The sequence below is a fragment of the Callithrix jacchus genome, chromosome 5 (genome assembly GCF_049354715.1).
Source record: "Callithrix jacchus isolate 240 chromosome 5, calJac240_pri, whole genome shotgun sequence".
NCBI classification, from domain to species: Eukaryota; Metazoa; Chordata; class Mammalia; order Primates; family Cebidae; genus Callithrix; species Callithrix jacchus.
In genome coordinates, this window is record NC_133506.1 from 76,157,152 (window position 1) to 76,184,246 (window position 27,095).

At 42.3% G+C, this 27,095-nt stretch overlaps 1 protein-coding gene across 2 annotated transcripts in view; it reads left to right on the top strand.

The window, feature by feature from the left end:
* Window positions 1–27,095, top strand: part of USP43 (ubiquitin specific peptidase 43) — an 83,585-nt gene that overhangs the window by 24,626 nt on the left and 31,864 nt on the right. For both annotated transcript variants that reach the window (XM_035300023.3, XM_035300024.3), the window contains exons 3-9: window positions 93–196; window positions 8,367–8,459; window positions 10,197–10,332; window positions 13,750–13,885; window positions 15,820–15,955; window positions 19,751–19,862; window positions 25,431–25,534. In XM_035300023.3, coding sequence (XP_035155914.3) covers window positions 93–196; window positions 8,367–8,459; window positions 10,197–10,332; window positions 13,750–13,885; window positions 15,820–15,955; window positions 19,751–19,862; window positions 25,431–25,534 — 821 coding nt within the window. The remainder of the gene's footprint in view (window positions 1–92; window positions 197–8,366; window positions 8,460–10,196; window positions 10,333–13,749; window positions 13,886–15,819; window positions 15,956–19,750; window positions 19,863–25,430; window positions 25,535–27,095) is intronic.

Below are 27,095 nucleotides of genomic sequence, written 5' to 3' on the forward strand. Positions count from 1 at the left end.
ATGGGCCCAGGAGGAAGCATGGACTTGGTCTGGAAGCATTTGAGTGACGGGAGGTGTATCTAATCTGGCTTCTTTTCCTTGTTTCTTTGCAGCTTCCACCTGAAGCCAATAAAACCTCTGAGAACTGCCTGTCACCATCAGCTCAGCTTTCTCTAGGTCAAAGCTTCGTGCAAAGCCACTTTCAAGCACAATATAGGTAAGATGGGGATATGTTTAAGTGTATCACCCAGGGGTTCAGCAAATTCATCCTGGTAACCAGTCTCCCATCGTCAGATTTACTGTGACTTCAGAACAACAAAACCACACACCCTTCTCTCTCCCATGATAAATCCTGATTAAGCACTCACTCCCATTGTCTGTGAGCTTTACTGTTTCTTCTTTTCCTTCCTCTTGGCTGCTGGGCCCTCCACCTTACTTGAAGGAGGGGTGATAAGAGTGTGATTCTACAGAAGGTAAATGTGAGCTGGGATTTCACTGGCAATCAGTCACTCTAAAGTTGGAGAGACCCTTTCTGTTTATTCTTTCTCCAGAGAGCCCAACTCTACAAGTGATTCTGAGCTCAAGAGTTCCCAGCATTATGGAGGATATAAGAATATATATACAGCCTGGGCAATATAGGGAGCCCCCATTTAAAAACCTAGCTGGGTGTGGTAGCACGTCCGTGGTCCCAGCTACTTGGGAGGCTGAGATAGGAGGATTGCTTGGGCCCAGGAGGTCGAGGTTGCAGTGAGCTGTGATTGTGACATTGTACTCCAGCCTGGGCAATAGAGTGAGATTCTATCTCAAAAAAAAAAAAAAAAGGTAAATAAATAAACAATAAAAAAATATACAGCCTTTAACTTCAGAAAGTATGTGTTCTCCTTAAGCTCTCATATATAAAAGTGCAGAGATTCATACAAGGAAGACTATTTTCAATATTATAATGTTCAGTGAAAGCACTGACAGCATTGAAAGGCCAGAGGAGAGAAACCCCCATGGGCTTCTCAGAGGAAGTGTGTCTTTTGTTGGGCTCTGCAGGATGAATAGAAGTACGAATGGGTGGGAACATATTCAACAAGAACAAATGCGAGCTTAAAGGTGGGAAAGAGCACAGTGGTTAGGATTTAGACGAGGCAGCCATTGGTTACAGAGAGCCTCCTCTAAGTAAGATGCTTTGCCTGTGTTTGTGTGTGTGTGTGTGTGTATACTCGTGTGTGCATTTGTGTGCCCGTGTGTTGCCAATATATGTATTCATGTATTTGTTTATATGTGTGTATATGTCTGTATTATATTTAAGCCTTACAAAAAGTCTTAGGATGAGTATTAAAATCTGGGAGGTTGGGCTTTTTCTATGGATACATGGTAAGTGGCAGAACCAGGATTTGTCCTCTGAAATATCTTTCTTTCTTTTTTTTTTTTTTTTTTTTTTTTAAGATGGGGTTTCACCATGATGGCCAGGCTGGTCTTGAACTCCTGGCCTCAGGTGATCCACCCACCTCAGCCTCCCCAAGTGCTAGGATTACAGGCATGAGCCACCGTGCCCGGCCGTCCTCTGAAATATCTTTAAAGGACAAGTCCTGCCTTTGCTTTCTTTACGATTCTTCTGTTGTTTTTCCAGCTAACCTTGTATACTCATTGTGATTCTCTGTTGCTCCTTCAGTTGCACAGAAACTCGGTTCTCTATTATGGATATCAAAAAACGTTTTTGTGTTTTTCTTCTGGATGTTGCAGTAAATCATTTCAAAGCCATACTTTCCTCTCAGTCATCTGGGTAATATTCCCTTTGCATTGCTCTGCAGTGGTTTTTTGGAGGTCTCCAGGTGGTTTTCTTTTCTTATTTACTTTTCTTCAAACAAGGAAATAATTATTCGGTCTGCAAGAATTTCCTTACTTAACAGCCATTCACTCCCATACATTTTTGGGGATTTGTATTCTTTGTATTTTCACAGCAGGAGGTCACTTAAAATTGCCCAGAAACGATCCTGATTTTAGGATTCATATTATATTCAATAACCACTGAAAAGATAAACGGGATATAATGACTGTCTTTAAAGGTTGATTGTTTATTTAGGAAGACCAAATAGTCTTTGAAACTCAGCTGCTTTCCACTGGTGCAGAAAAATCTGTAGCACTTGAGATGTTCTTTCACTCTCTGCCTCCCCAGGGAGGGGGACCCTGAAGAAACAGCCGGAAAGACTGTTGGGGCTATGGTTCCTGCTTGCAGTTGTTTAGCACACAGGGTAAAGAGGATCTCACCTCTGCGAGCCCAGATTTCACTGTCCGTGCCTGAAGAAAGCCCTGTTCACTTCCTGGATGTGGTAACCCTCCAGGAGGTATGCAGAGAGGAAACCTAGATTTTGTGGTCACCAGCCTTGAACGCTACTGGCCATGAAAGTCACTGGTAGGGCATCTGTCTTGTCTTCAGCGTGCTAGAACTGAAAATAAGGAGACAGAGGAAAAGCATAGGGGAAGAGAAAGAAGAACATCTAGGACAAGGGACAGGAGAGTATAAGGTGAGGGCATGTTAGAGAGAGTGGGGAGGGGTCACTGATCATCACCGGCGGGTCACATTCATTTGTGTCCTTGTACAATTAATTCACCTATTTTTCTGTTCATTTCCCCTCTTGTCCACATACCCTTTTTTCCTTCTTTCAAATATTCAAATGCCCACTATTGTGCTCGGTCCAGTAGTTACCATGAGGAGTAGAACTCCTGGCCAAATCCTTGTCGATTCTGTAGATATTTCATTCATGCCCTACTGCATGCTGGGTTCTCTGCTGTGAACAAGACTCAGCCCCTGTTCTCATGGAGCTCACATTCTATCTGGGGGAATGTTGGATAATGCACAAGAAAACAACAACCGGTGATAGCCATCAGCAGAAAGATAGAGTCACTTGGGAGGCGGGGAGGTGGCCAACATTCCATAAGGCAGGCAGGGAAGGCTTCTTTTCAGAGGGACAGTGGAGCTAAAAATGGAATGACAAGGAGTCTACCATTTTAATAGCTAGGGTCAGAGTATTCCAGGCAGAGGACACAGCACAGGCAAAGGGCCAGAAGTGAGAGTAATCCTGGCAAGTTCAAGGAATGGAAAGGCCAAGGTAGCTGCCAAGGGGTGAGTAGGTAGGAGATGGGCTGGAAAGGTGGGTGGGGACCTGGTAGGGCAGGTTTTCAGTCCAAGCATGCGGGTTTTAGTCTCAAGGGCACAGGAAGCCACTGCAGAGTTAAAGGAGGGAGTGGTCATCAGTTTCAGAGGTGACTGCTTTTTTTTTTTTGGAAATGGAATCTCATTCTGTCGCCCTGCCTGGCGTGCAATGGCATGATCTTGGCTCACCTCAACCTCCAGGTTCAAACCATTCTCCTGCCTCAGCCTCCCAGGTAGCTGGGACTACAGGCATCCACCACCATGCCTGGCTAATTTTTATATTTTTAGTAGAGACAGGGTTTCACCATGTTGTCCAGGCTGGTCTCGAACTCTTGACCTCAAGTGATCCACCTGCCTTGGCCTCCCAATGTACTGGGATTACAGGTGTAAGCCACCACGCCTGGCCCAGAGGTGACTGCTTTTTATGAGCAATGCAGGGAGGCAAGAGGAGGCAGGAGCAACAGTGAGCGTTGCCACTGTGGTCCCAGGGGGAGAGTGATGGTGGCTGGAATTGCAGAGATGGCGGTAGAGATGGAGAGAAGTGGAGGCGTTTGGAGTATGTTTTTGGTTGGAGAGTCAGCATCTTTCCATTGGTCCCTCCACCCCTCACCACTCACCCCAGGCTTTCTAATGGGTTGAGGGGTAGACGGACTAAGGGAGAGATGAGAATCCAGGGTGACTCCTGGGTTTTTCTATGATTATAACTGGCAAATGCTTTGAAGGAAAAAATCGAGGGTGCTTTGAAATACATGCCTGACTTGGTGTGGGATGAGTCGGGGGTGGGGAGAACTTCTGAGGAAGTGACATTTGAGCTGATTGGATATTAAGGACCATCAGTGCCCTTTGGGTATTTTTCCTATAGCATGGTGAGTAAGAGGCGAGGTGTTCATGCTAAAGATGAACTGGTGATGGCTAAAAATACCTGCTTTGTGCCTGCTGATAAAGAAAAAGTGTCATCAGGGATACCTTGAGGTCTGAGAGGTGGTTTTCTGCAATGGTCAGAAGGGGCAGTGCCTGGCTGGTGGCTCCTGCTGTCCATGACTCTCTCCTGGCTTCCTCTCCCTGTGGAGGGCTTGCCTGGGGTAGCATCAGCCTTCTTGATAAAATCGAGAGATGGATGTGTTATCATGGGTTAATTCAGAGGCATATCCCCTTAATCCCCTTTTAAGGGGCTGAGTTTTTGACTTTGGCTGGGGGAGAAGAAGAACCTCCAGTACTAGAGCATGGAAGATCCTGGACTGTAGCAAAGATGATTAGTTATTCTATGTGATTATCATCATAGTATAAAAATATCTGCAAGTCTAACAACCAACGGTTGTGGCTATGTTGGAGTTTTGGCTGGAGGAGGGAGTGTGTGTGTGTGTGTGCGTGCATGTGTGTGCGTGCATGTGTGTGCGTGCATGCATGTGCAAGCGCACAGATTCTCCATGTTCATCATAGGCTTTATTCACAGCAAGTCTAAGGATGTTTTTGAAGGCTTCCTCAAAACAGATCTCAGAAAGGTGAGATCTTGCTTATGTATTGGCTTAATTATTGTTGGGTGCAGAGACATCAGATCCACTGTCCAATGAGCAGGAAAAGTAGACTGGGTTTGAGGTGAAAGATGTGTGTGCATTTGGCAGCAGTTAAAGGGCAGAGTGACAGGAAATGCAGGGGCAGAGCCTGGGGCTCATTTGTGGGTGTCTGTAGCAGGTGGAAAAGCAAACCACAGCTCTGAGTTTTAGTAGCACTGATGGGCTTAGTTTTGTAACAGAAGCAATTTGACAAGGAGAATGAATACCTTAGGGAAAAGGGCCAGTGAACACTGAAAGGGAGTGGGGTGATTTTCTGTTCCTTTTCCCTGTGAGTGCGCTTTTGGGACAACAGGGCAGGACTGTTAATGTCCTGGAGGAATGGTGAGGATGAAGGCATTGTCAGGCCACATTGGGGTATTGCTCTAACCTGGTGACATAGCCAGAGCTTTTTGTAAAAGTGATGCTGCCTCTCCATCTTCTTCCAGATCTATTGGTCACATCAGTCTGGCCTCATTTCTCAACCTTTGATACATAGATGTATTTCATATCTTTTCTATGGTTTATTATGAAAACATTATATTTTTTCGTTCTTTATTTTTTTGAGACAGAGTTTTGTTCTCATTGCCCAGGCCGGAGTACAGTGGCATGATCTCAGCTCGCTGCAGCTTCCGCCTCCTGGGTTCAAGTGATTCTCCTGCCTCAGCTTCCCACATAGCTGAGATTATAGGCACCTGCCACCATGCCTGGCCAATTTTTGTTTTAGTAGAGATGGGGTTTCACCGTGTTGGCCAGGTTGGTCTCAAGCTCCTGACCTCAGGTGATCCACCTGCCTTGGCCTCCCAAAGTGCTGGAATTACAGGCATGAGCCACCATGGCTGGCCAACTTTTTCATTCTTTAAATATAAAATTGTCTCATTCTACTTTTTTTCTACAAACCACACATCACTTAATACCTTATAGGAGTTGGCAGCTCAATGTAAAAGTCATGTTCCTGAACCAGTTTATTTATTTATTTTTTTTGAGATGGAGTTTCACTCTTGTTGCCCAGGCTGGAGTGCAGTGGCATGATCTTGGCTCACTGCATCCTCCACATCCCAGGTTCAAGCAATTCTCTGGCCTCAGCCTCCCGAGTAGCTGAGATTACAGGACTGCGCTATCATGCCCGGCTAATTTTTTATTTTTAGTAGAGACGGGGTTTCTCCATGTTGGTCAGGCTAGTCTAACTCCCAACCTCAGGTGATCTGCCCGCCTTGGCCTCCCAAAGTGCTGGAATTACAGGCATGAGCCACTGTGCCTGGCCCCTGAACCAGTTTAATATGTTGCAATTCTTCAAGAAAAATGCAACCCATCATAGTTTTAGTAGCCTGAAAAACATGAAGACATCAGTGGAAAACATTCTCTCTCGTTGGTTCATATACTTGTGAAATAGGAATTTGGGAATTTCCCAATCACCAAAGTATATCCTTTAGGCCAATTTTTTGCCTAGGTACGTGATGGGCAGAAGGGTAGAAGGATTGGAGGAGAGGTGGCGTGGCAGAGGAGACCCCAGAAATGTTGGGTTTCTGGCTGGCTGGTGCTCACTGTCTAATAGAGTGTTTTCTTCTCTCATTTTTTTTTTTTTTGAGACGGAGTTTTGCTCTTGTTGCCTAGGCTGGGGTGCAATGGCACAATCTCGGCATGAATTCTGCCTCTGGGTTCAAGCAATTCTCCTGCCTCAGCCTCCCAAGTAGCTGGGACTACAGGTGCGTGCCACCACGCCTGGCTAATTTTTGTATTTTTAGTGGAGATGGGGTTTCACTATATTGGCCAGGCTGGTCTCAATCTCCTGACCTTGTGATCTGCCCACCTCGACCTTCCAAAGTGCTGGGATTACAGGTGTGAGCCACCGTGCCTGGCTAACAATGCTTTCAACAAAAACACTACCATGGGTCTCCCAAAGGGAAATGACCTGAGGCAGCAGAAGCGATTTGTCCAGTACTGGGGCCTGTTTTCTACCATCAGGTTGATAGTCTGATAAGTTGTATCCAAGAACACTGACTTACAATCGGCAGACCACCCAGGATTGCCTTGGGTGCAATGTTTATGTTCCTGTTTGTCCCTGGATTTTTCTATTCGTCTGCTCAGCGGAAAACCAATCAAATGAGATGGGCACTTTCCACAAGGACTTGGGAAACCCGTTCCGATACCAGCTTTGGCTTACTTGCTGACTTATCCCGGTAATGTCATCCAGTGCTGAGAGAATGGACTTCAGAGCAGGACTGTCAGGAAGGTCTTGTTCTGTGGTCTCAGTGATATCGATTTTGGGATTAGTAATTAGCATGCAGAAATCCCTTTTATCCTGGAGAAAGAAAATTGGCACATACATGTGGAATATAAAAGTTGCATTTCACTTTCAGAGATCCATTTTAAAGTAAGGGAGTATTAAGTCTAAAAGAGTTGAAAGAATATAAATGAACATCACATATATCTACCCTGAACCAATTGACATCTCACCAACTTCTACTAAAGAACATGGGAATGATATGAGTGTGGAATCTGGAAACCGAGTCTAGCTTTCTTAAGAGCAGGGTGCTCTTCAGCAAATTTCTTAACCTCTCTGTGCTTCAGATTTCCCTTCTGTAAAATGAGTATACCATTGGTTGCTATGGGTGATAAATGGGTTCATCTACTCTCAGTGCTCAGAATGATGCTTGGTTCTTAGTAAATGCTATTTCAATGTTAGCTACTACTTTAAGGAGCTATTTCTTATTGTTTCTTCTGTACAATAAGGAGGGTAGGCAATGTCAGTGGTTCTCTACTGTGGGTGAACACTAGAGTCATTTGTGGAGCTTAAAAGCTCTCAGCATTTTGGAAAAATTTTGATGCCTGGACCCCTCTCTACCCACCTTGAAACAGAGTCTCTGGGAGTGGGGCCTGGATACAGGAATTTTAAAAAAAGTTTCCTGTGGTTTGGGGCACAGTGAGGGTAAGAAGCAGAGGCAGAGATGGCCCTGAGATCCCTTCAGCTTAGAAGTTGGCTTGCTGGGTTTCTATGGCAGGGGCAGGTTACAGCTTCTCTTTCGGTACTCAATGCACTCATATGTGCCACCAAACTTTCTTTTCCCTTTTAAAAAAGTGGAGATGAAAGTCCTGTAACATAAAGCATTCTAAAGCGTGCAATTCAGTGACATGTACATTCACAATGCTGTGCAGCCACCACCACCTAGTTCCTAAACATCTTCATCACCCCAAAATAAAACCTAGTACCCAGTAAGCAGTCAGCCTCAGCCTCCCTTCCCTCAGCTTCTGGCTACCACCAAGTTGCTTTCTGTGTCTATGGCATTTCCTGTTTTGGATACTTCATATAAACAGGATCATACAATATGTGGGCTTTCGTGTCTGGCTTCTTTCATTTAGTGTACTGTTTTCAAGGTTCATCTACATTGCAGTATGAATCAGGGGTTCATGCCTTTCTAGGACTGAGCTGTATTCTACTATGTGGATATACCACATTCTTTTTACCCATTTATCTGTTGATGGACAGTTGGGTTGTTCCCACCTGAACTATTGTGAATAGAGCTGCTATGAACACTTGTGTCCAAGTATTTGAACACCTATTCTCAGTACTTCTGGGTATATACCTAGGAGTGGAATCGCTGGGAGTGGAAATGCAATGGTAATTCTGTATTTAATTTTACTGCCAAATTGTTTACATGTGATTAAACATTTGCCTCTGTTCTTCACCCTCACAGGTCTTCCTTGACTTGTCCCCACTGCCTAAAACAGAGCAACACCTTTGATCCTTTCCTGTGTGTGTCCCTACCTATCCCCTTGCGCCAGACGAGGTATGTGAGTGTTGCAGCTTGCCCAGTGAACTTGACTTCCATCCTTACTCATTATGGGGAACCTTCTGCCCTCACACCTGCCATTTTCTCTCCTTTGCTTCTCAGCCAGCATTTCTTTGGAAACCAGCCTTATAGCTGGATGACATTCAACTATTAAAACTGACAGAGTAAAAGGTTACTGTGTCCCTTCTCTAGCTAAGGAGGAAATTATGAATGTTTGGCACTATTGACAGTCTTAGGTCTGTAGCCCATTCAGAAGCTGGCATTGGCCTCACTTGGTCAGTCAGGGGCTAACTAGGGAAAACCTGTGGCCACCTGCTTTTCCCAGCTTTATTTCAATTTCAATTTCAAAAATTTATTTTCTTCTTTGGGAAGGTGCAGGAAAAAGATTTCTTTAAGGAACAAAGAAAGAGGGAAAGCGTTGTTTGGGGGAAGATGAGAAAAAAAGAAAAGCGGAGGTAGTGCTGGGTGACAGGTGCCATGACTGAATTCTATAAAAGTAAGCCCAAATCTTAGCGGTGACCATTGAGGCAAATGGCCAATGTCAGGGTCCTGGCATGCAGGTGAGCATCCATTGGGATGTCTTTTCTGGCATTGGAACAGAGGCATTCCTCTTTATGTTCCCCACCTCCTTAAGTGCCATTTCTCTTACCCTCTGCCTGTTGACATCCCTGCCTTTAGGATGCAGCTGAAGACATGACATCTTCAGAAGCCCTTCCTTGGCAACTCAGTCTCCCTTTGTGCTCTAAAATCCTGTGCTGCTGGTCTTCTGCATTACAAATATAACTGTTGGCTTATACTACAATGTGGCTTATGCTGTGTATCATCAGTGATACCATCAGATAATGTTAACTTATAGATGTGATCTAAGGCTTCCAGCCTGACACAGTGCAGCACAGTGGTTAAGATGATTGACTCTGGAGCCAGACAGTCCAGGTTCAAATCCCAGCTCTATTAATTACATGTGTGACTTGAACAATTAGTGGAGTACAGATCAAGGGAAATAGTGCTAGAGTGGACCTTCATATGCTGGTGGGATGGGGAAGCAGAGATTTCCAAAGGAGACTCATTAAGGAGAATGTCATCAGTAGTGTTGATTTGTACTGAAAAAAACCCAAAAACTTGACTGCTTTAATTTTCGAACTTTAGAGTTTGTTTGTGTTTATGCTTACCTATTTAACAAATAGAGCCTTGAGATTGAACATCTCTATGGTGATTCGTAATCAAATATTTTTTCCCCAACTGTCTGGTAAAGCAGTTTAGAAGATTTGGCTCTACCCTGCCACCTGGTGACAATGTACCAAGTACAGGGACACAACCAGGAAGCGGAGATTAACTATGTGCTGAACTTGATCCATTGTGTTTTTTGTTTGTTTTTTGAGATGGAGTCTCGCTCTTTTGCTCAGGCTGTAGTGCAGTGGTGCAATCTTGGCTCACTGCAACTCCCACCTCCCAGGTTCAAGCGATTCTCCTGCCTCAGCCTCCCAAGTATCTGGGATTACAGACGTGTGCCACCACGCCTGGCTAATTTTTTTGTATTTTTAGTAGAGACAGGGTTTCACCATGTTGGCCAGGCTGGTCTTGAACTCTTGACCTCAGGTGATCTACCTGCCTTGGCCTCCCAAAGTGCTAGGATTACAGGTGTGAGCCACTGCGCCCAGCCTTGATCCATTATCAACAATGTCATTCACGGTTCATGGCAGTCTTTTAAGGGTGTCGCCCCTTCCTATTTTCCAGGTTCTTGAGTGTCACCTTGGTCTTCCCCTCTAAGAGCCAGCGGTTCCTGCGGGTTGGCCTGGCCGTGCCGATCCTCAGCACAGTGGCAGCCCTGAGGAAGATGGTTGCAGAGGAAGGCGGCATCCCTGTAGATGAGGTGTGATAGAACTGCACTGGGGCCTGGTCATTGGATGATAGAATGCTAACTGAGCCAGCTGTCTGGGCTGTTTAGGCCAATTTGTGGTTCCCAGGTGACTCCAGCATGACTCATGGGTTTCTGTTTGATTAGTAATGCCTGGTGTCTGGGATGACTGGGCCTTGACTTCTCCCTGCATTGAGACAGAATGACCAGAAAAGAACACCTTTGCCTTCAAGGAAGGTGATGATGATTATGATCGTAATAATCCCAACAATAGCTGACTCTAGGTAGTGCTTACTGAGTGTGGGGCACTATTCTGTGAACTTATATTCTGTGATTCAATCACAGGCATCCTGTGAAGCAGACTTTTCAATTGTCCTCATTTTACTAATGGAATAAAGAAGTTCTGAGAGGTTAGGTGACTTGCCTAACATCACTAGCTAGTAAGTGGCAGAGCCGGGATTTGGATTTTGATGGTTTGACTCTGTAGCTCAAGTCGCCCTTGCATATTTTCACTCTTGGGGATATAAACCAGGATACTAAAGGAACAGTAAATGAAACAGGGGGACTTGCCGAGAGAACCGAGGATGTGGAACAGGAGAGGGAACATCCGGGGGAAGCTGGGTTGGCTGTGTTCTATTTGTTTTCTTTTCAAATGAGTCTTGGTGAAGGCATTGGATTCGTGGTGCCTGGAGGGGCCCTCATGAGAAACAGGGAGGAGGCCATGGTGGCACCAAGCTACGTGGCAGGATGGGAGAGGCTCTAAGGGTGATTCAGTGGCTCCCTAGGTTTCTGACCCTGGACACACCATGTGATTTTCTCTGTGTCCTTAACAGTGAAATAGAAAATCGACACTTCCCTGACTACCTCATGGGATTTTTTTCAAATCAAAAAATATTTTTAACCTTGTTGGTAAGGCATGCCACATATACAATAATGTATACATATCTTAAGGTTGTGGTGGGCTAGGCGTGGTGGTTCACACCTGTAATCCCAGCACTTTGGGAGGCTGAAGTGGGCAGATCACCTGAGATTAGGAGTTTCAGACCAGCCTGACCAACATGGTGAAACCCCATGTCTAACTAAAAATACAAACAAATTAGCCGGGCATGGTGGTGCATGCCTGTAATCTCAGCTACTCGGGAGGCTTAGGCAGGAGAATAGCTTGAACCCGGAAGGTGGAGGTTTCAGTGAGCCGAGTCGTGCCATTGCACTCCCGCATGGGTGACAAAGTGAGACTCTTGTCTCAAAAAAAAAAAAAATGTGGTTTGCCAGGTTTCTCTACATTCATAGCTGCATTCCTATAACCTCCAGCCTTACTGAGCCTCCCCATCAACCCACTGGGCTCCTTTCTGCCCCTGCCCAATCAATCTCTCTGACCTCTATCTCCACCTCATAGAATATTCATGAGTCTCTCAAACAGTGGGGAAAATGTGTGTCTCTTGCTTTGTTAACTCTGAAGTGCACTATGGGGACTTACAGAGACGGAGAGAGAGGAGGACAGTGGGTGAGAGTCCTGGGGAGAAAATGGCGGTAATAAAAGATCAAAAGGGAGAAGTCTGTGAATAATTAAGAGTGTGAAAAATTCTGGCAGGAATTTGAGAGGTGTGATGTGTTGGTTCAGGGAGGTGGGAATCACTTGGAATGCTGGTGGGGGATGGGGATTTATATTGAAACTTAAAGTCATCTGTTTTGATGTTTTGTTTTCTTTAACTGGCAAATGTATTGCATTTATATTATCTAGAATCATGGATATATGTATTTGGATTTATTTATGTATGATGCTATTTACCCTGTTTTCCTATTTTGTGCCCCAGCCCCCGCCCCCCAATTTTTAGATTGAGCAGTCTTTTACTTTTAGAAGATGATTCTTTTAGATAGAGCAGTTTTTTTTTTATTTCATCTATTCTGGGATGAAGTACATATACATTATATTTCTATTCTTTTAGTGGTTATTAAAATGTCAACATGCATAATTACTAGTGTAATGTTAATCTTCCTATGTAACACAAGGATCCTGGTATGCATTAAATTCCCTTATACCTTTTTGATTTAGATATTGTTGTCCAGTATTTTAATCCCTTCTCTACCTCCAATTGTAACAGTAGTAATAGTTATTATTTTAGCTTGATATAGTCAACAATATTTACTTTTGCCAATGTTTGCCAGTTTCTTTGGCTCATCATTTCTTCCTACAACTCAAGTTTTCTCTTTGATTCAGGCTTTTAAATCCTGAAATCTATTTATAATTATTTATAAATGAATAAATGAATGAATGAATGACAGGGTTTTCCTCTGTTGCTCAGGCTGAAGTGCAGAGGTGTGATTATAGCACACTGCAACCTTGAACTCCTGGGCTCAAGGGATCCTCCGACCTCAGCCTCCTGAGTAGCTGGGACGACAGGCTCATGCCACTGTGCCTGGCTAATTTTTTAAAAAAATTTTGTAGAGATGGGGGTCTCACTATGTTGCCCAGGCTGGTCTCGAACCTCTGGGCTCAAGTGACCCTCCCTCCTCAGCCTTCCAAAGTGTTGGGATTATAGGCATGAGCCATTGTGCCCAGCCCTGAAATGCATATTCTTAAAGAGAACTTCCTAGCCAGTGTACGTTGAATGGGTTATGTGTGCTGAGATATTGATTTCTTCAGCCCTTGGGGTAGCAAAGTTGGGTCTAAGGCAGTCAGAACCCCCATAGCAGTCACTCCTCTACTGTACTACAAAACCATCTTCTATTTACTTCTGTTTGGTAAAAATATTTTTTTATATATGACATCATATGAAAAAGGTTAATAACCCTATTCAGAAGTTCTTTCTGTAGTAAATGCTTTTTGTTCACACGAAGAGGGTTTTATTTTGTTTTCATTTTTTCTGTGCTTGTTTAGCTAGGTATGAAACTTTTAGATTTTTTTCAGTTTCTTTTTTGTTGCACTTGAGATGTCTATGGGCCATCTAATTGTTATTTTTTTTATTTTTTTATTTTTATATTTTGAGATGGAGTTTCGCTCTTGTTACCCAGGCTGGAGTGCAATGGCGTGATCTCGGCTCACTGCAACCTCCACCTCATGGGTTCAAGCAATTCTCCTGCCTCAGCCTCCCAAGTAGCTGGGACTATAGGCGTGTGCCATCATGCCCAGCTAATTTTTGTATTTTTAGTAGAGACAGGGTTTCACCATGTTAACCAGGATGGTCTCGATCTCTTGACCTTGTGATCCACCTGCCTCGGTCTCCCAAAGTGCTGGGATTATAGGTGTGAGCCACCGCACCTGGCCGTGGACTATCTAATTGTTATATTTACTGTGCCTTACCACTAAAAATAAGTAGCCAACTAGAAGGAAGGAAAGGGTGAAAAATGGGTGTTGACTATCAGTCACTTTCAGATTTATCTGTTAATTTCTCTTTCAGAAATCAAGAGGGAAAATGATCTTTCTCATTCCAGGTGATCTTGGTTGAACTATATCCCAGTGGATTCCAGCGGTCTTTCTTTGATGAAGAGGACCTGAATACCATTGCAGAGGGAGATAATGTGTATGCCTTTCAAGTTCCTCCCTCACCCAGCCAGGGGACTCTCTCAGGTATAATAGATGCTTTGCAAATTTTACTTGGCTATGATGAGTTGTAGGTTTCAGAGGATACTCTTTGGGTGCTAAGGCATAAAACATCCACTTTTAGCACTTGAAACAATCACACTTATTATCCCTGGTATTTATTGTGTGCAGATGGTCGATATTAAAAATTATTCAGTGAATACAGGGATTCTCAAAACCTTAGTGAATATCAGAATCACCTGGAGGGCTTGTGAAAGCAGATTTCTGGACCCTACTCACAGAGTTTATTATTCAGGTGGCCTGGAGTGAGGCCTAAGAGTTTGCATATCTAACGAGTTCCCAGGTGATGCTGATGCTGCTGGTCCAGGGACGACACTTTTGAACCACTTTTTGGTATAGATGCTGGGGTCATCTTTGTTGTCAGGGTTCGTATGGGTCAAGGTTTTGTTTGAAGTAAAATGTATACAAATTTGAGCAGTACATTGTTAAAGAGGTTATTAAATGACTTTGCAACAAAATAGTTCCACTTCTTATGCTTGTGTTTCCTATTCCATAGACTGGCTAAAATGGTCGATTTCTAACAGTCCTTTTTATTTGTTGGTCAGTATACATTTTGGTCCAGATGCTAGTGAAGAAGGCCCATATATATATGTTTTGAGATGCATTCTTGCTCTGTCACCCAGGCTGGAGTGCAGTGGTGCGATCTCAGCTCATTGCAACCTCTGCCTCCTGGGTTCAAGTGATTCTCTTGCCTCAGCCTGCCAAGTAGCTGGGATTACAGGCACACACCACCACGCTCAGCTAATTTTTGTATTTTTAGTAGAGATGGGGTTTCACCATGTTGGCCAGGCTGGTCTCAAACTCCTGACTTCAGGTGATCCACCCACCTCGGCCTCCAAAAGTGCTGGGATTACAGGTGTGAGCCACTGTGCCTGGCTAGAAGACCCATATTTAAAGGACCCTATGCCAGTGTTACATTATACCCCAGATGATTTCTATGTCCTGGCCCCATGTCCTTAGCCAGCCTGGGTAGCTGGCCATGGGAACTGGATGTTTGCGGTTCTCTGAGTTGACGGGGAGATGCTGGGCACTGGAATCTAGAACAGGACATTAATGGACACTCGCTATGTCACAACCCAGTGAAACAAGTTCTCCTTTCAAATTCAATAATGGTTGACTCATCTTTTCCTTGAAAGTCAAAATTTCAGAACTGATTGGAAATGGAGGATAGTCCAAATTCCTCTACATCCTCATTGGTAAATATTCTCCCCTTTCTCTGTATACTTCTTATATTGGCTTTCTAAGAGAATAGATACCCTGGGGGCTCTGTGATGAAGTCATAAAAGCAGCCAGAATTATTTTGGAGTATTTTTCAGGTACTTTGAAAAATATTAGATAAATTTTTGTTCCTGTTTTAAAACTATAGGGTGATGGCCAGGTGCGGTGGCTCATGCCTGTAATCCCAACAGTTTGGGAGGCCAAGGCGGAAGGATCACTTGAGGTCAGGAGTTCAAGATCAGCCTGGCCAACATGATGAAACCCCATCTCTACTAAAAATGCAAAAAGATTAGCTGGGTATGGTGGTGCACATCCACAATCCTGGCTACTTGAGAGGCTGTGACAGGAGAATCACTTGAACCTGAAAGGCAGAGTTTTCAGTGAGCTGAGATGGTGCCACTGCCCTCCAGCCTGAGGGACAGAGCAAGACTCTGTCTCAAACAAACAAACAAAAAACTATTGGATGAACACAATTGCAAATTCTCTGCCATATTTTTGATGTATGTATGCCAGGTGTCAGATGGCACAAGTGCCGTGAGCCTTAGCATCTCCTCCCCTAAAGCCTTCTAGTGGCCTCCTATTCATGGTGCTTGAAGAGAAAGAGGGACTAGAGAAGCTAAGGTTCTGACCCAGCAACGCAGTTCCTTTAAGAATATGAACAAATGTCATTCTCTCTCCTCCAGCTCATCCACTGGGTCTGTCACTCTCCCCACGCTTGGCAGCCCGTGAAAGTCAGCGATTCTCCCTCTCCCTCCACAGTGAAAGCAAGGTGCTAATCCTCTTCTGTAACTTGGTGGGGTCAGGGCAGCAGGCTAGCAGGTATGTTTCACTTTAGTTTTTTTCATGTGGTGTCTGGGATTTGTAGACTTGTACTTGGGAGCCTGTCTAGAGTAAAATTAAATATTTATTCCCAAGGTTAATAAACGAGCCAGGAGTAGGGTACTTTCTGATTAAGAGGATTAGAAATATCTGCCTTAAGCATTTGGCTAACATCATCATTCCTAACCATCAAATATCAGAGGCCTTTCTATTAATTGGCCCTCACCACTGTTATTTTATATTATAAAACCTGGGCAGTACAGTGCTGAAAGAAACTGGCTATAAGAAAAGAGGTGATAATTTGTTAGTCTGTCCAGGAAACCAAGAACTGGAAAGTGATTGGGAGTAAGGAAAGGGTTCAGGTAATTGGTGGGTTATATATCAAGTATACAAAAACAGATAGCTTTCTTACGTAGCCCAAACAAAGTGTTTAAAAGCCAGAATTACATTAAGATATATTTAGATAAATAAAATGTTTCTAAATTGTATCTTAAATAATAAACTGGTAAAAACAAAAAGAGAGATTATTCTAATAATAATTAAAATAATATTAATTAGCTTAGCTTTTAAAAATCAATTAGCCTAGTCTTATTGAATAATTCATTAACTCTCCAGTAATATGAAATACATCATTTTTATCATATAACAAATACTTATAGATAGTTGGCCTATTCAACTGATTTAATTGTATATTATTCTGCCTGTATTATAATATTTTAATAATTTCAGAATTATGGTGTATTTCACATTACTACAGAGTGAATGAATTATTCAAAACTAAGGCTGGGTTAATTGATTTCCTTGTTTCTTTTTATTTTAAATAGTCAACTTTTTACTCCTGCTGTGAATTCACAAGTATAAATTTCAGGTTGACTAGAGATGTAACTATAGAAAAGGAAGCCATAAAGTAACTTAAAGATGGCTGAGGCAGGCAGATCACAAGATCGGGAGTTCCAGACCATCCTGGCTAACATGGTGAAACCCTGTCTCTATTAAAAATATAAAAAATTAGCTGGGAGTGGTGGTGCATGCCTATAGTCCCAGCTACTTGGGAGGCTGAGGCAGGAGAATCGCTTGAACCTGTGAGGTGGAGGTTGCAGTGAGCTGAGATTGCACCACTGTCCTTGAGCCTGGGAGACAAAGCAAGACTCTGTCCCAAAAAACAAAAACGAGAAAAAAAGCTTAAAAGATGACATGGAAGAATATTTATGTCCTTGGGTAGGGGCCAGTTTGACACCAAAGGGAGGAGTCTGTAAAGGCAAAGGCTGATGTTTTAAATATATTTAAAAATTTAAACTAAAAGCAAATTTGAAAGGCAAAGGGCAAATTAGAAAAGATATTTATGTCATGTGAGAGGCAAAGGATTTATGTCCATCCTATAAATCCCAGCTCACTCAAATTAAGGTGATAAATACCCCTGGTGAAATGAACCAGAGATTAACATTAGTTCACAGAAGAAATACAGGTATAGGTTAAAATATTCAGCATCGGCCGGGTGCAGTGGCTCATACCTGTAATCCCAGCACTTTGGGAGGCTGAGGCAGGTGGATCACCTGAGATTGCGGGTTCGAGACCAGCCTGACCAACATGAAGAAACCTGTCTTTATTAAATATATAAAATTAGCCAGGCGTGGTGGCACATGCCTATAATCCCAGCTACTCAGGAGGCTGAGGCAGGAGAATCACTTGAACCGGTAGGTGGAGGTTGCAGTGAGCCCAGATTGCACCAATGCACTCCAGCCTGGTCAACAAAAGTGAAAGTCCATCTCAAAAAAAAAAAAAAAAATCAGCATCATTTGTAGTAGAATAAATACTGGTTATGACAGCAAGATACTATTCTTAACCTTTTAGATTATTAAATAATTTTTAGAAATTGATAATACTCATTCTGGGCCAGAATCCAGGGAATCAGGTAAATTGGTATGACTTTTGTGGACAGTTTGGGAAGAAAGAGCTTTAGTCTTGCCTTTCTATTTCTGGAACTTCACCCTAAGGGAATAATTGTGCACCCACAGGTATGTCCAAGGTTACATGTAGTTCCTGCGATAAGCAAGCATTGTTTAAATGAAAACTTGGAATGGCTCATGGTACAGGATAAGTTAAGTAAACTGATCTGTCCATACAACAATGGACGCACAGTGCCCTTGCCTGTCCAGACAGATCACCTCATACTCGTGCTCTGCTTTGGCCAATTTTATTCAACAGTTTCACATTCTTACCTCATTGGGTCTTCACACAGGCTGCAGTGAGGTCAGGAAGCAGCACGTGGCTAGTGATTTGTCCAGGAGTACCCACGGCAGAGTTAGGGCCCACAGGCACAGGCTCACCCAGCATTCTGTACTCCCTTAGCTCACTGCTGTGTGCTTACTAGGTTGGGATATGGAAACCATCCCCAGTGATGAGAATATTTCTGTTACTCCAAACCAACAATTGTGTCATCTGGATTTATGTCTCTGCCTTGCCTTCCCCTGGCTCCAAGTTTCTCTTACTCTACTCCCTGCTGTAGGGAAGAGACTTTGCCAGCTGGCTGGTCATTTAGAGTAATCTGTTTACATGGCAGTATCTATCTGGCTTTGTATCACTGGGACTCTGTTTACATTGCAATGTTTCTATTCATTATGAGGCTCTCTGATTGGCAATTTTGTATTGTTTGGCTTTAAAAATATTTACATTACTTTTAATTGACATATAATTGTACATATTTATGGAGTACAGAGTGATATTTTGATACATGTATATAGTGTGTAATGATCAAATCAGGGTAATTGGCATAACTATCACCTCAGACATTTATCATTTCTTTGTGTTGGGAAGATTCAAAATCCTATCTTCTAGCTATTGAAAACATACAATAAATGATTGTTAACAATAGTCAACCTTTACTGCTATGGAACATTAAAGCTCATTCCTCCTATCTAGCTATAATCTTTAATTCATTACCTAACCTTAGACCCCTCCTCAGTCCCTCCCAGCCTCTAGTAGAATGACTATTCTATTCTACTTCTTTGACATTAACTATTTTACATTCCACATGAGAGAGAACATGCAGTATTTATCTTCCTGTGCCTGACTTATTTCACTTAACATAATGTCCTCTAGCCTCATCCATCTTGCTGCAAACAACAGGATTTTATTCTTTTTATGGGTGCATACTATTCCACTGTGTATATAGACTACATTTTCTTTTTCATTTCTTTCCCATTCATCCACTGATGTACACTTAGGTCGATTTGGAATCTTGGCTATTGTGAATACCCCTGCAATTTACACAGGTGTGCAGAGATTTCTTTCACATAATGATCTTTCCTTTGGATAAATACCTAATAATGGGATGACTGGGTCATATGGTAGTTCTAGCTTTAGTTTTTTAAAGAATCTCCATACTGTTCTCCATGGTGTCTCCATTTCCACCAACAGTGTGTAAGAGTTCTCTTTTCTCTACATGCTCACCAGCATTTGTTTTTTCTTATCTTTTTGATAATAGATAAGAAAACTGGGGTATGATGATATCTTATTGGGGTTTTGACTTGCATTTCCCTGATAATTAGTAATGTTGAGTATTTTTTCATATGCCTGTTGACTATGTATGTCTTTCTGAGAAATGTCTGTTCAGATCCTTTGCCCATTTTTAAGTTAGATTCTTTGTGTTTTTTTTGCTGTTGGGTGTTTGGCTTTGGTTCTTACCTGGTCACCTATCCTATTGTGAGAAAGCCAGAGATAGAACAACCACTCATGACTGGTGGATGTTGGTGGTTTTTCCTTTGCTGGGATAACCTGATTTCCTTGGATTTTCAGGTTTGGGCCACCCTTCCTGATAAGGGAAGACAGAGCTATTTCCTGGGCCCAGCTCCAGCAGTCTATCCTCAGCAAAGTCTGCCATCTTATGAAGAGTGAGGCCCCTGTACAGGTCAGTGTGGCATGCGTGTGTGTGTGTGAGTGTGCACACGTGTGTGTGTGTGTGTTGGGAGGGGTAGAATCTAGGGTAGTTCAGGCGAGGAGAATTTGCTGTTAATAAGTACTCATACTGTTTTACAAAATGACTTAGATTTATGTGCAAGGAAGTGACCATTTTCTAGTCTGTAGAGTTTTACTTTTGTGCCATTCCAAAATAACTTTCATGGACAGAGCTTTTTCTTGTTAAATCTTTCAAAATACCATTGGGATAAAAAATAGCATGTACATTTAAAAAAAATTTTTTTTCACATTTTCCACCACTCCCTAAGCATTTATGTTATTATTCCCAATTTTGTATATTTGTGGTGTAGTATAGTTTTTCCTAGAAGATAGCATATTGTAATAAATTATAACTATATGTTTAAATTAATAATTTCAAGGGACTTGAGATAGAATTTCTGTGGAAAATTAAAATGGACGATTATGCCCAAATATGAAAATCTAGATGTTAAACTAATTTTGTCCAGTTTTTTAAAAACTAAGATAACTCAAAGGAAAACATTTGCCTTATTTATTTATTTATTCTCACATTGATAGTTTCCAAACAAAAACAACATTTTTAAAAACTATTGATTTTATTTTTAGATCATATAATATTAGAAACTATTCTGATGGTTGCTTGACACAGAAGATGTTGAAATGTTTAGGGACAGGTCAGTAGCATCAGATATCCTGTTTTCCCCTAACTATTCTCATAGTAAAAGCTTTTTATTCGGGGCACACACAGATCTTACCTCAGAGATAATTCCTCATAATTTGTGTTCCTTCCTGCTCACTGAAAACCATATGTTTGATTTATACCAAATAACATTTTGTTAAAAACCTTCAATACATTTGTACCAACTTTTATCTCTAAAGGATTTTGTTCAACGTACTGTAGAGCAGATCTGCCAAAGTGCCCAAATTAGAAACTCCTCTACAAGTAGGTCAGCACATCCAGTGATAGCTTTTGCCTTCTCCCAAACCTTGAGTTACTAACTATTGCAATGGATGAAACCATCTTCCTGTGAGCATTTAACTCAGCTGTCCTTACTCTTACCTGCTCACACACCTGTACTTTTGCCTCCACACCTTTGCAGTCATTTCAACTTTATTTTATTTTTGAGACAGGGTTTCACTCCAACACCCAAGCTGGAGTGCAATGGTATGGTCATGGCTCACTGCATCTTCAACCTTCCAGACTCAAGCCATCCTCCCGTCTCTGCCTCCTGAGTAGCTGGGACTACAGGTGTGTACCACTGCACCCAGCTAATATTTTTAGTTTTTATTTTTTTTGAGACAGAGTCTCAGTCTGTCACCCAGACTGGAGTGTAATAGTGTGATCTTGGCTCACTACAACCTCTGCCTCCTGGGTTCAAGCAATTCTCTGCCTCAGCCTCCTGAGTAGCTGGGATTATAGGCACCCACCACCTTGCCCAGATAATTTTTGAATTTTTAGTAGAGATAGGATTTCACAATCTTGGCCAGGCTGATCTTGAATTTCTGACATTGTGATCTGCCCACCTCAGCCTCTCAAAGTGCTGAGATTATAGGCATGAGCCACCACGCCCAGCCAATTTTTAAATATTTTTGTTAGAGATGGAGTTTCACCATTTTGCCAGGGTGGTCTTAAACTCCTGGGCTCAGGTGATCCATCTGCTTCAGCCTCCCAAAGTGTTGGGATTACAGGTGTGAACCACTGTGTCCGGCCCAATTTCAATTTTAGAAATGGATCAAGCAATCAATGGAGCCAGCAAAAATCCTAATACAGGCACCTTTGACTCAGCCACAGATGCTTTCCCACAGATTCATGGGTAAATATATGGTCAGACTTGATTTTCTGTAGGAGTAATGTGTTCTAGATGGTTGTGAGGCTTCCAGGCTTGCCCGTCCATTTATCCCATAATTTCTTCAATACTATATTAAATACTGATTCAAATATAGTAATTTGAAGAGAATATATTTAGGATTCTCAATAGTGAACTGAAGAGATTAAACATATGTGTATTGAAGGTTTGAACATGAACCTCCCTAGCCAAGTATAGAGAACAGGAAAGTTTCTTACAAAAATGACCAATGTACTGGATAGGATTAATTTGCATGTATTATGAAAAAAATAAGAGCTATCATTGCGGTTTTTTTTTTTTTAAGAGATAGAGTCTTACTCTGTTGGCCAGACTGGAATGTGGTGGTGAGATTATAGTTCACTGCAGCCTTGAACTCCTAGGCTCAAGTGATCCTCCCACCTTATCCTTCCAATTAGCTGGGACTACTACAGGCACCTGCCATCATGCCTGGTTAATTATTTTAATTTTTTTGCAGAGATGGGGTCTCACTGTTTGCCCAGGTTGATCTCAAACTCCTGGCCTCAAGCAGTCCTCCCACATTGGCCTCCTGAAGTGCTGGGATTACAGGCATAAGCCACCATGCCTGCCTACCCAAACACTTTAATGGTATTTTGTAAACGGAAATGTGTGAGGCCGGCACTATTTCTTTGCATGCAGGCAGTAGGCTGCCTCTGTGCAGATGTTGGTGCCGTGATGATGCTGTCCAAACAGCAAGGCTCCATTGGGGGTGGAAGAAAAAGAGTTTCTTCCCCCAGATTTAAGTTAACATTCTCCTTAGGGAGAACACCCTTCCATGGCCAACCCTCAGTCAAATCCCTGAAGTCAGCTTGCTTCTAGCCATTGATTTCCTCTTTGTTGAAGCCATAGATGAGCTAGAATATGGTGAGAGTCTGGCTAGACATACAAGGTCCCTGCCCTTCACACTCAAGACCCCCTGCCGCCCAGTTCCAGTTTACCCATGAGCCTTGTGGCCTAGGCTCCCCGCACACATCAGCTCCCACGGCCGAAGGAGTCAGCTCACAGCTCTCTGCGTCTGTTTTGGATCATTCCATCCTTCCATGTGTTGTTCCTCTTTTCTGGAATTATGATGCTTTTCTCTTGTTTTCCTTTCATAATCTAACCTATATTTCCTCTCTGGTTTTTAAGAAAATATGTCTGCCTTTTACCTTGTCAGAGTTTGGAAGAAAATTTTATTTATTTCTGGTTGTCAAGATCATCAGTGACCAATTTAAGAACCATATTTCTTTTGAATGAAGACCCCATTGATTTTTTTAAAAAAATTATTGGTAAAATATATATACATTTATTTTAACCACTCGTAAGTGTATATTAATCACATTTACAGTGTTGTGTCATCATCACTATTATGTATACTCCCAATGTTTTCATCATCAACAAAAACTTTATACCTATTAAAAAACAAAAACTTTGGCTGGGTGCCGTGGCTCACGCCTCTACTCCCAGCATTTTGGGAGGCCAAGGTGGGCGGATCACCTGAGGTCAGGTATTCAAGACCAGCCTGGCCAACATGGTAAAACCTCATCTCTACTAAAAATACAAAAATTAGCCAAGTGTGGTGGTGTGTGCCTGTAAGCCCAGCTACTCTGGAGGCTGAGGTAGGAGAATTGCTTGAACCTGGGAGGTAGAGGTTATAGTGAGCCGAGATCACACCACTGCACTCCAGCCTGGGTGACAGAGCAAGACTCTGTCTCAAAACAAACAAACAAACAAACAAACAAACAAACAAACAAACAAACCTTTATACCTATTAGAAAACAATTCCTCAATAAAAACTTAATACTTACTAAACATCAATCCCCCATATTCTCCTCTCCCTAGCTCCTTATAACCACCATTCTACTTTCTATCTGTATGAAATTTCCTGTTTTAGATACTCATATAACTAGAATTAAATGATATCTTTTTACATCTTACTTACTTCACTAAATGTTAATGTTATGCTATCCATGTTGTAGCATATCTCAGAATTTTCTTTTCTTTTTTTGAGACTGTGTTTCAGTCTTGTTACCCAGGCTGGAGTGCAATGGCTTGATCTTGGCTCACTGCAACTTCCATCTCCGCAGTTCCAGTGATTCCCCTGCCTCAGCCTCCTGAGTAGCTGGGATTACAGGCGTGCACCACCACACCTGGCTAATTTTTTTGTATTTTTAGTAGAGACGGGGTTTCTCCATGTTGGTCACACTGTTCTCAAACTCCTGAATCCACCTGCCTCAGCCTCCCAAAGTGCTGGGATTACAGGTGTGGGCCACCACACCAGGCTGCCTTCATTTTTAAGGCTAAATAATATTCTATTGTGTATATATCCCACATTTTGTTTATTTATCCGTTGTTGGTGGACACTTAGGTTGTTTCTTTCTTTTGACTTGTTTTGAATCATGCCACCATGAACACTGGTGTATAAATATCTGTTCAAGCCCTTCCTTTTGACTCTTAGATATACACCTAAGAGTAGAATTAAAGGTTATGTGGTAGTTCTACATTTAACCTTTTGAGAAACTGCTGAACTGTTTTCTACAGCAGCTGTACCATTTTACATTCTCACCAGCAATGCATAAGGGTTCCGGTTTCTCCATATGCTTGCCAATGCTTGTTATTTTCTGTTTTTAAAAAAAAAAATTGAAAATTTTAATTATAGGCTGGGCACAGTGGCTCATGCCTCTAATCCCAGGACTTTTGGAGGCCAAGGTGGGAGTGTCACCTGAAGTCAGGTGTTGGAGACCAGCCTGACCAACATGGTGAAACTTCATCTCTAGTAAAAATACAAAAATTAGCTTGGCATGGTGGCAGGTGCCTGTAATCCCAGCTACTTGGGAGGCTGAGGCAGGAGAATCACTTGAACTCGGGAGGTAGAAGTTGCAGTGAGCCGAAATTGTGCCATTGCACTCCAGCCTGGGTGACAGAGTGAGACTTCATCTAAAAAAAAAAAATAGGTTTAATTATAGCCATCCCAATGGATGTAAAGTGGTACCTCATGGTCTTGATTTGCATTTCCCTAATGACTAATGATGTTGCTGATCTTTTCATGGGCTTCTTGGCCATCGGTACATCTTTTGAGAAGTATCTACTCAAATGTTTGCTCATTTTTTAAATTAAGTTGTTCATTCCATTGAATGTTTAAGAAGCATCTTCCATTAAACATATTATTGTAAGCCTCATTTTAATTTCAGAAAAGTTACAATATAAAAACACATATCTTAGAATAGTAACTAAGGTGCTATGTCTTTAAATAGCTGATTTTAAAATGTATAAGTATTTACTTTGTAAAATATATGTGAATTGGCTTTTAGAAAATTGCCTCATTGTGGGGATGATAATCATCTTAATAAAGTAGGTTAAGTTGCATATTAAAAATTAATTAATATGATTGACTTATGTTCCATTAAATGTACCAGTATCTCCTCCAGTTAAACATTTGTTATTTAAATATACTGTGTTTGTTTTTGGGGGCAAGGTTTAATTAGACACTACATTAAAGGTATAGTGTGCATCTTTAAACATAATGAAGTTTTCAGCTCTTAAATTTGAATTCCAATTATTAAGGGAATAATCAAAATACATTCTGGAAAATAATGGTTACATTTTTAAATGTATGTGACACTTTCGAGTCTAATTTAAATCAATAGAGGGGCTACATAATGCTACATAATGAACCATGTCTGTTTTTGTCTTGGCAGAACCTAGGGTCTCTGTTCTCCATCCGTGTTGTGGGGCTTTCTGTGGCCTGCAGCTATTTGTCCCCAAAGGACAGTCGGCCTCTCTGTCACTGGGCAGTTGACAGGTAAGGGGAAGGTTCAGGTTCAGTAAGATAATGAACCCTTTCTCATGTCACTAGAGTTTTTTGAGGGTTATACCAATGAGATTGCTCACAGCATTTGTTATTCTTGATCACTTACCTCTCCAGTACCAGCTGCTGCATTAGATCATTGGGCATGTGCTGTGCTTTGAACCCTTATGTCTAGAGAGGCACCATTATGTTCACTTCAAAGACAGGGGGACACCAGTGTTCCCAGAGATTAGTTAACTTGATCACACATAAAGAACTAGTTAATAGGCAAGCCCAAATTTGAACCCAGATTGATCTAACTAAAACCCAAATTCGTTCAATTAGGTCATGCTCCTGAATTCAACAAGAATATCTCCTTAGGGTACGTGAAGATTCTATAGCTGATTCATTGGTCCTAAACTGTAAGAGACTGTGGACTGTGGCTAAAGGTTAAAGCCAATGTGGCCGTGTCTCTGGTGGCTACCTTGAAAGCCTTCTGGTCCATGTGGCCTTGCAAAACAACATCTGTGGGGCAGTTCTGCTCTATAATTGAATTGTCTGGCACTTCTCTTCATTTTCCCATAGACCCAAGGTTCTTAGTAAGGTCCGCTCATTTCCTGACTTGGTCAGCCAAATTCAACCTGACTGAGATGGGCCTCTATACTTTTAAAGAGACCAGGAACCAGGGTAGCGGATATGCCAGAAGAGTCTATGACCTACACTCCATCTGCATTCTCTTTGGCTGGTAGATGCTTTTGCTTTACAGAGTTAGGGAGGCAGGAGAAGGGTCATGAAGGGCTTGCTTGGGTCTCTTAGGGAGAGGGAGCTCCAGGAAGAGGAACCCCCTTCCCATACTCAGTCTTGGAGATAAGAACTGTGCCACCCAAAGTCATTCTGTAGACTGCCAGCCTATGAGCTGATTGTCACTGGCCCATGAAAAGAACTTGAGAGGAAGCGTTTATGAATGATAAAGCAATATGACAGGGCAATGTATCATATGACAGATATGATAATTTCTTTTAAAAATGAAACTTACATCTTGTATGTCTTTCCTCACCCCACATTACTTTATTATTTATTTATTTATTGTTGAGGCGGAGTCTCACTTTGTCTCCTAGGCTGGAGTGCAGTGGCTCAATCTTGGCTCATTTCAGCTTCCTCCTCCTAGGTTCAAACGATTCTCCTGCCTTAGTCTCCCAAGTGGCTGGGATTATAGGTGTGCGCCACCACTCCCAGCTAATTTTTGTATTTTTAATAGAGACAGGGTTTCACCATGTTGCCCAGGCTGGTCTCAAACTCTGGACCTCAAGTGATCCACCTGCCTCTGCCTCCCAAAGTGATGGGATTACAGGTGTGAGCCACTGCACCTGGCCTATTATTTCTTTTTATATAAGTATTGTTCTAGTTCAAGACCAACCTGGCCGAGATGGTGAAACCCTATCTGTACTAAGAATACAAAAATTAGCCAGGTGTGGTGGCATGCACTTGTAATCCCAGCTACTTGGGAGGCTGATGCAGATAATTGATTGAATGGGGGTGCGGCGGGGGGGGAGGGGAGGGGGGGCGGCAGAGTGCG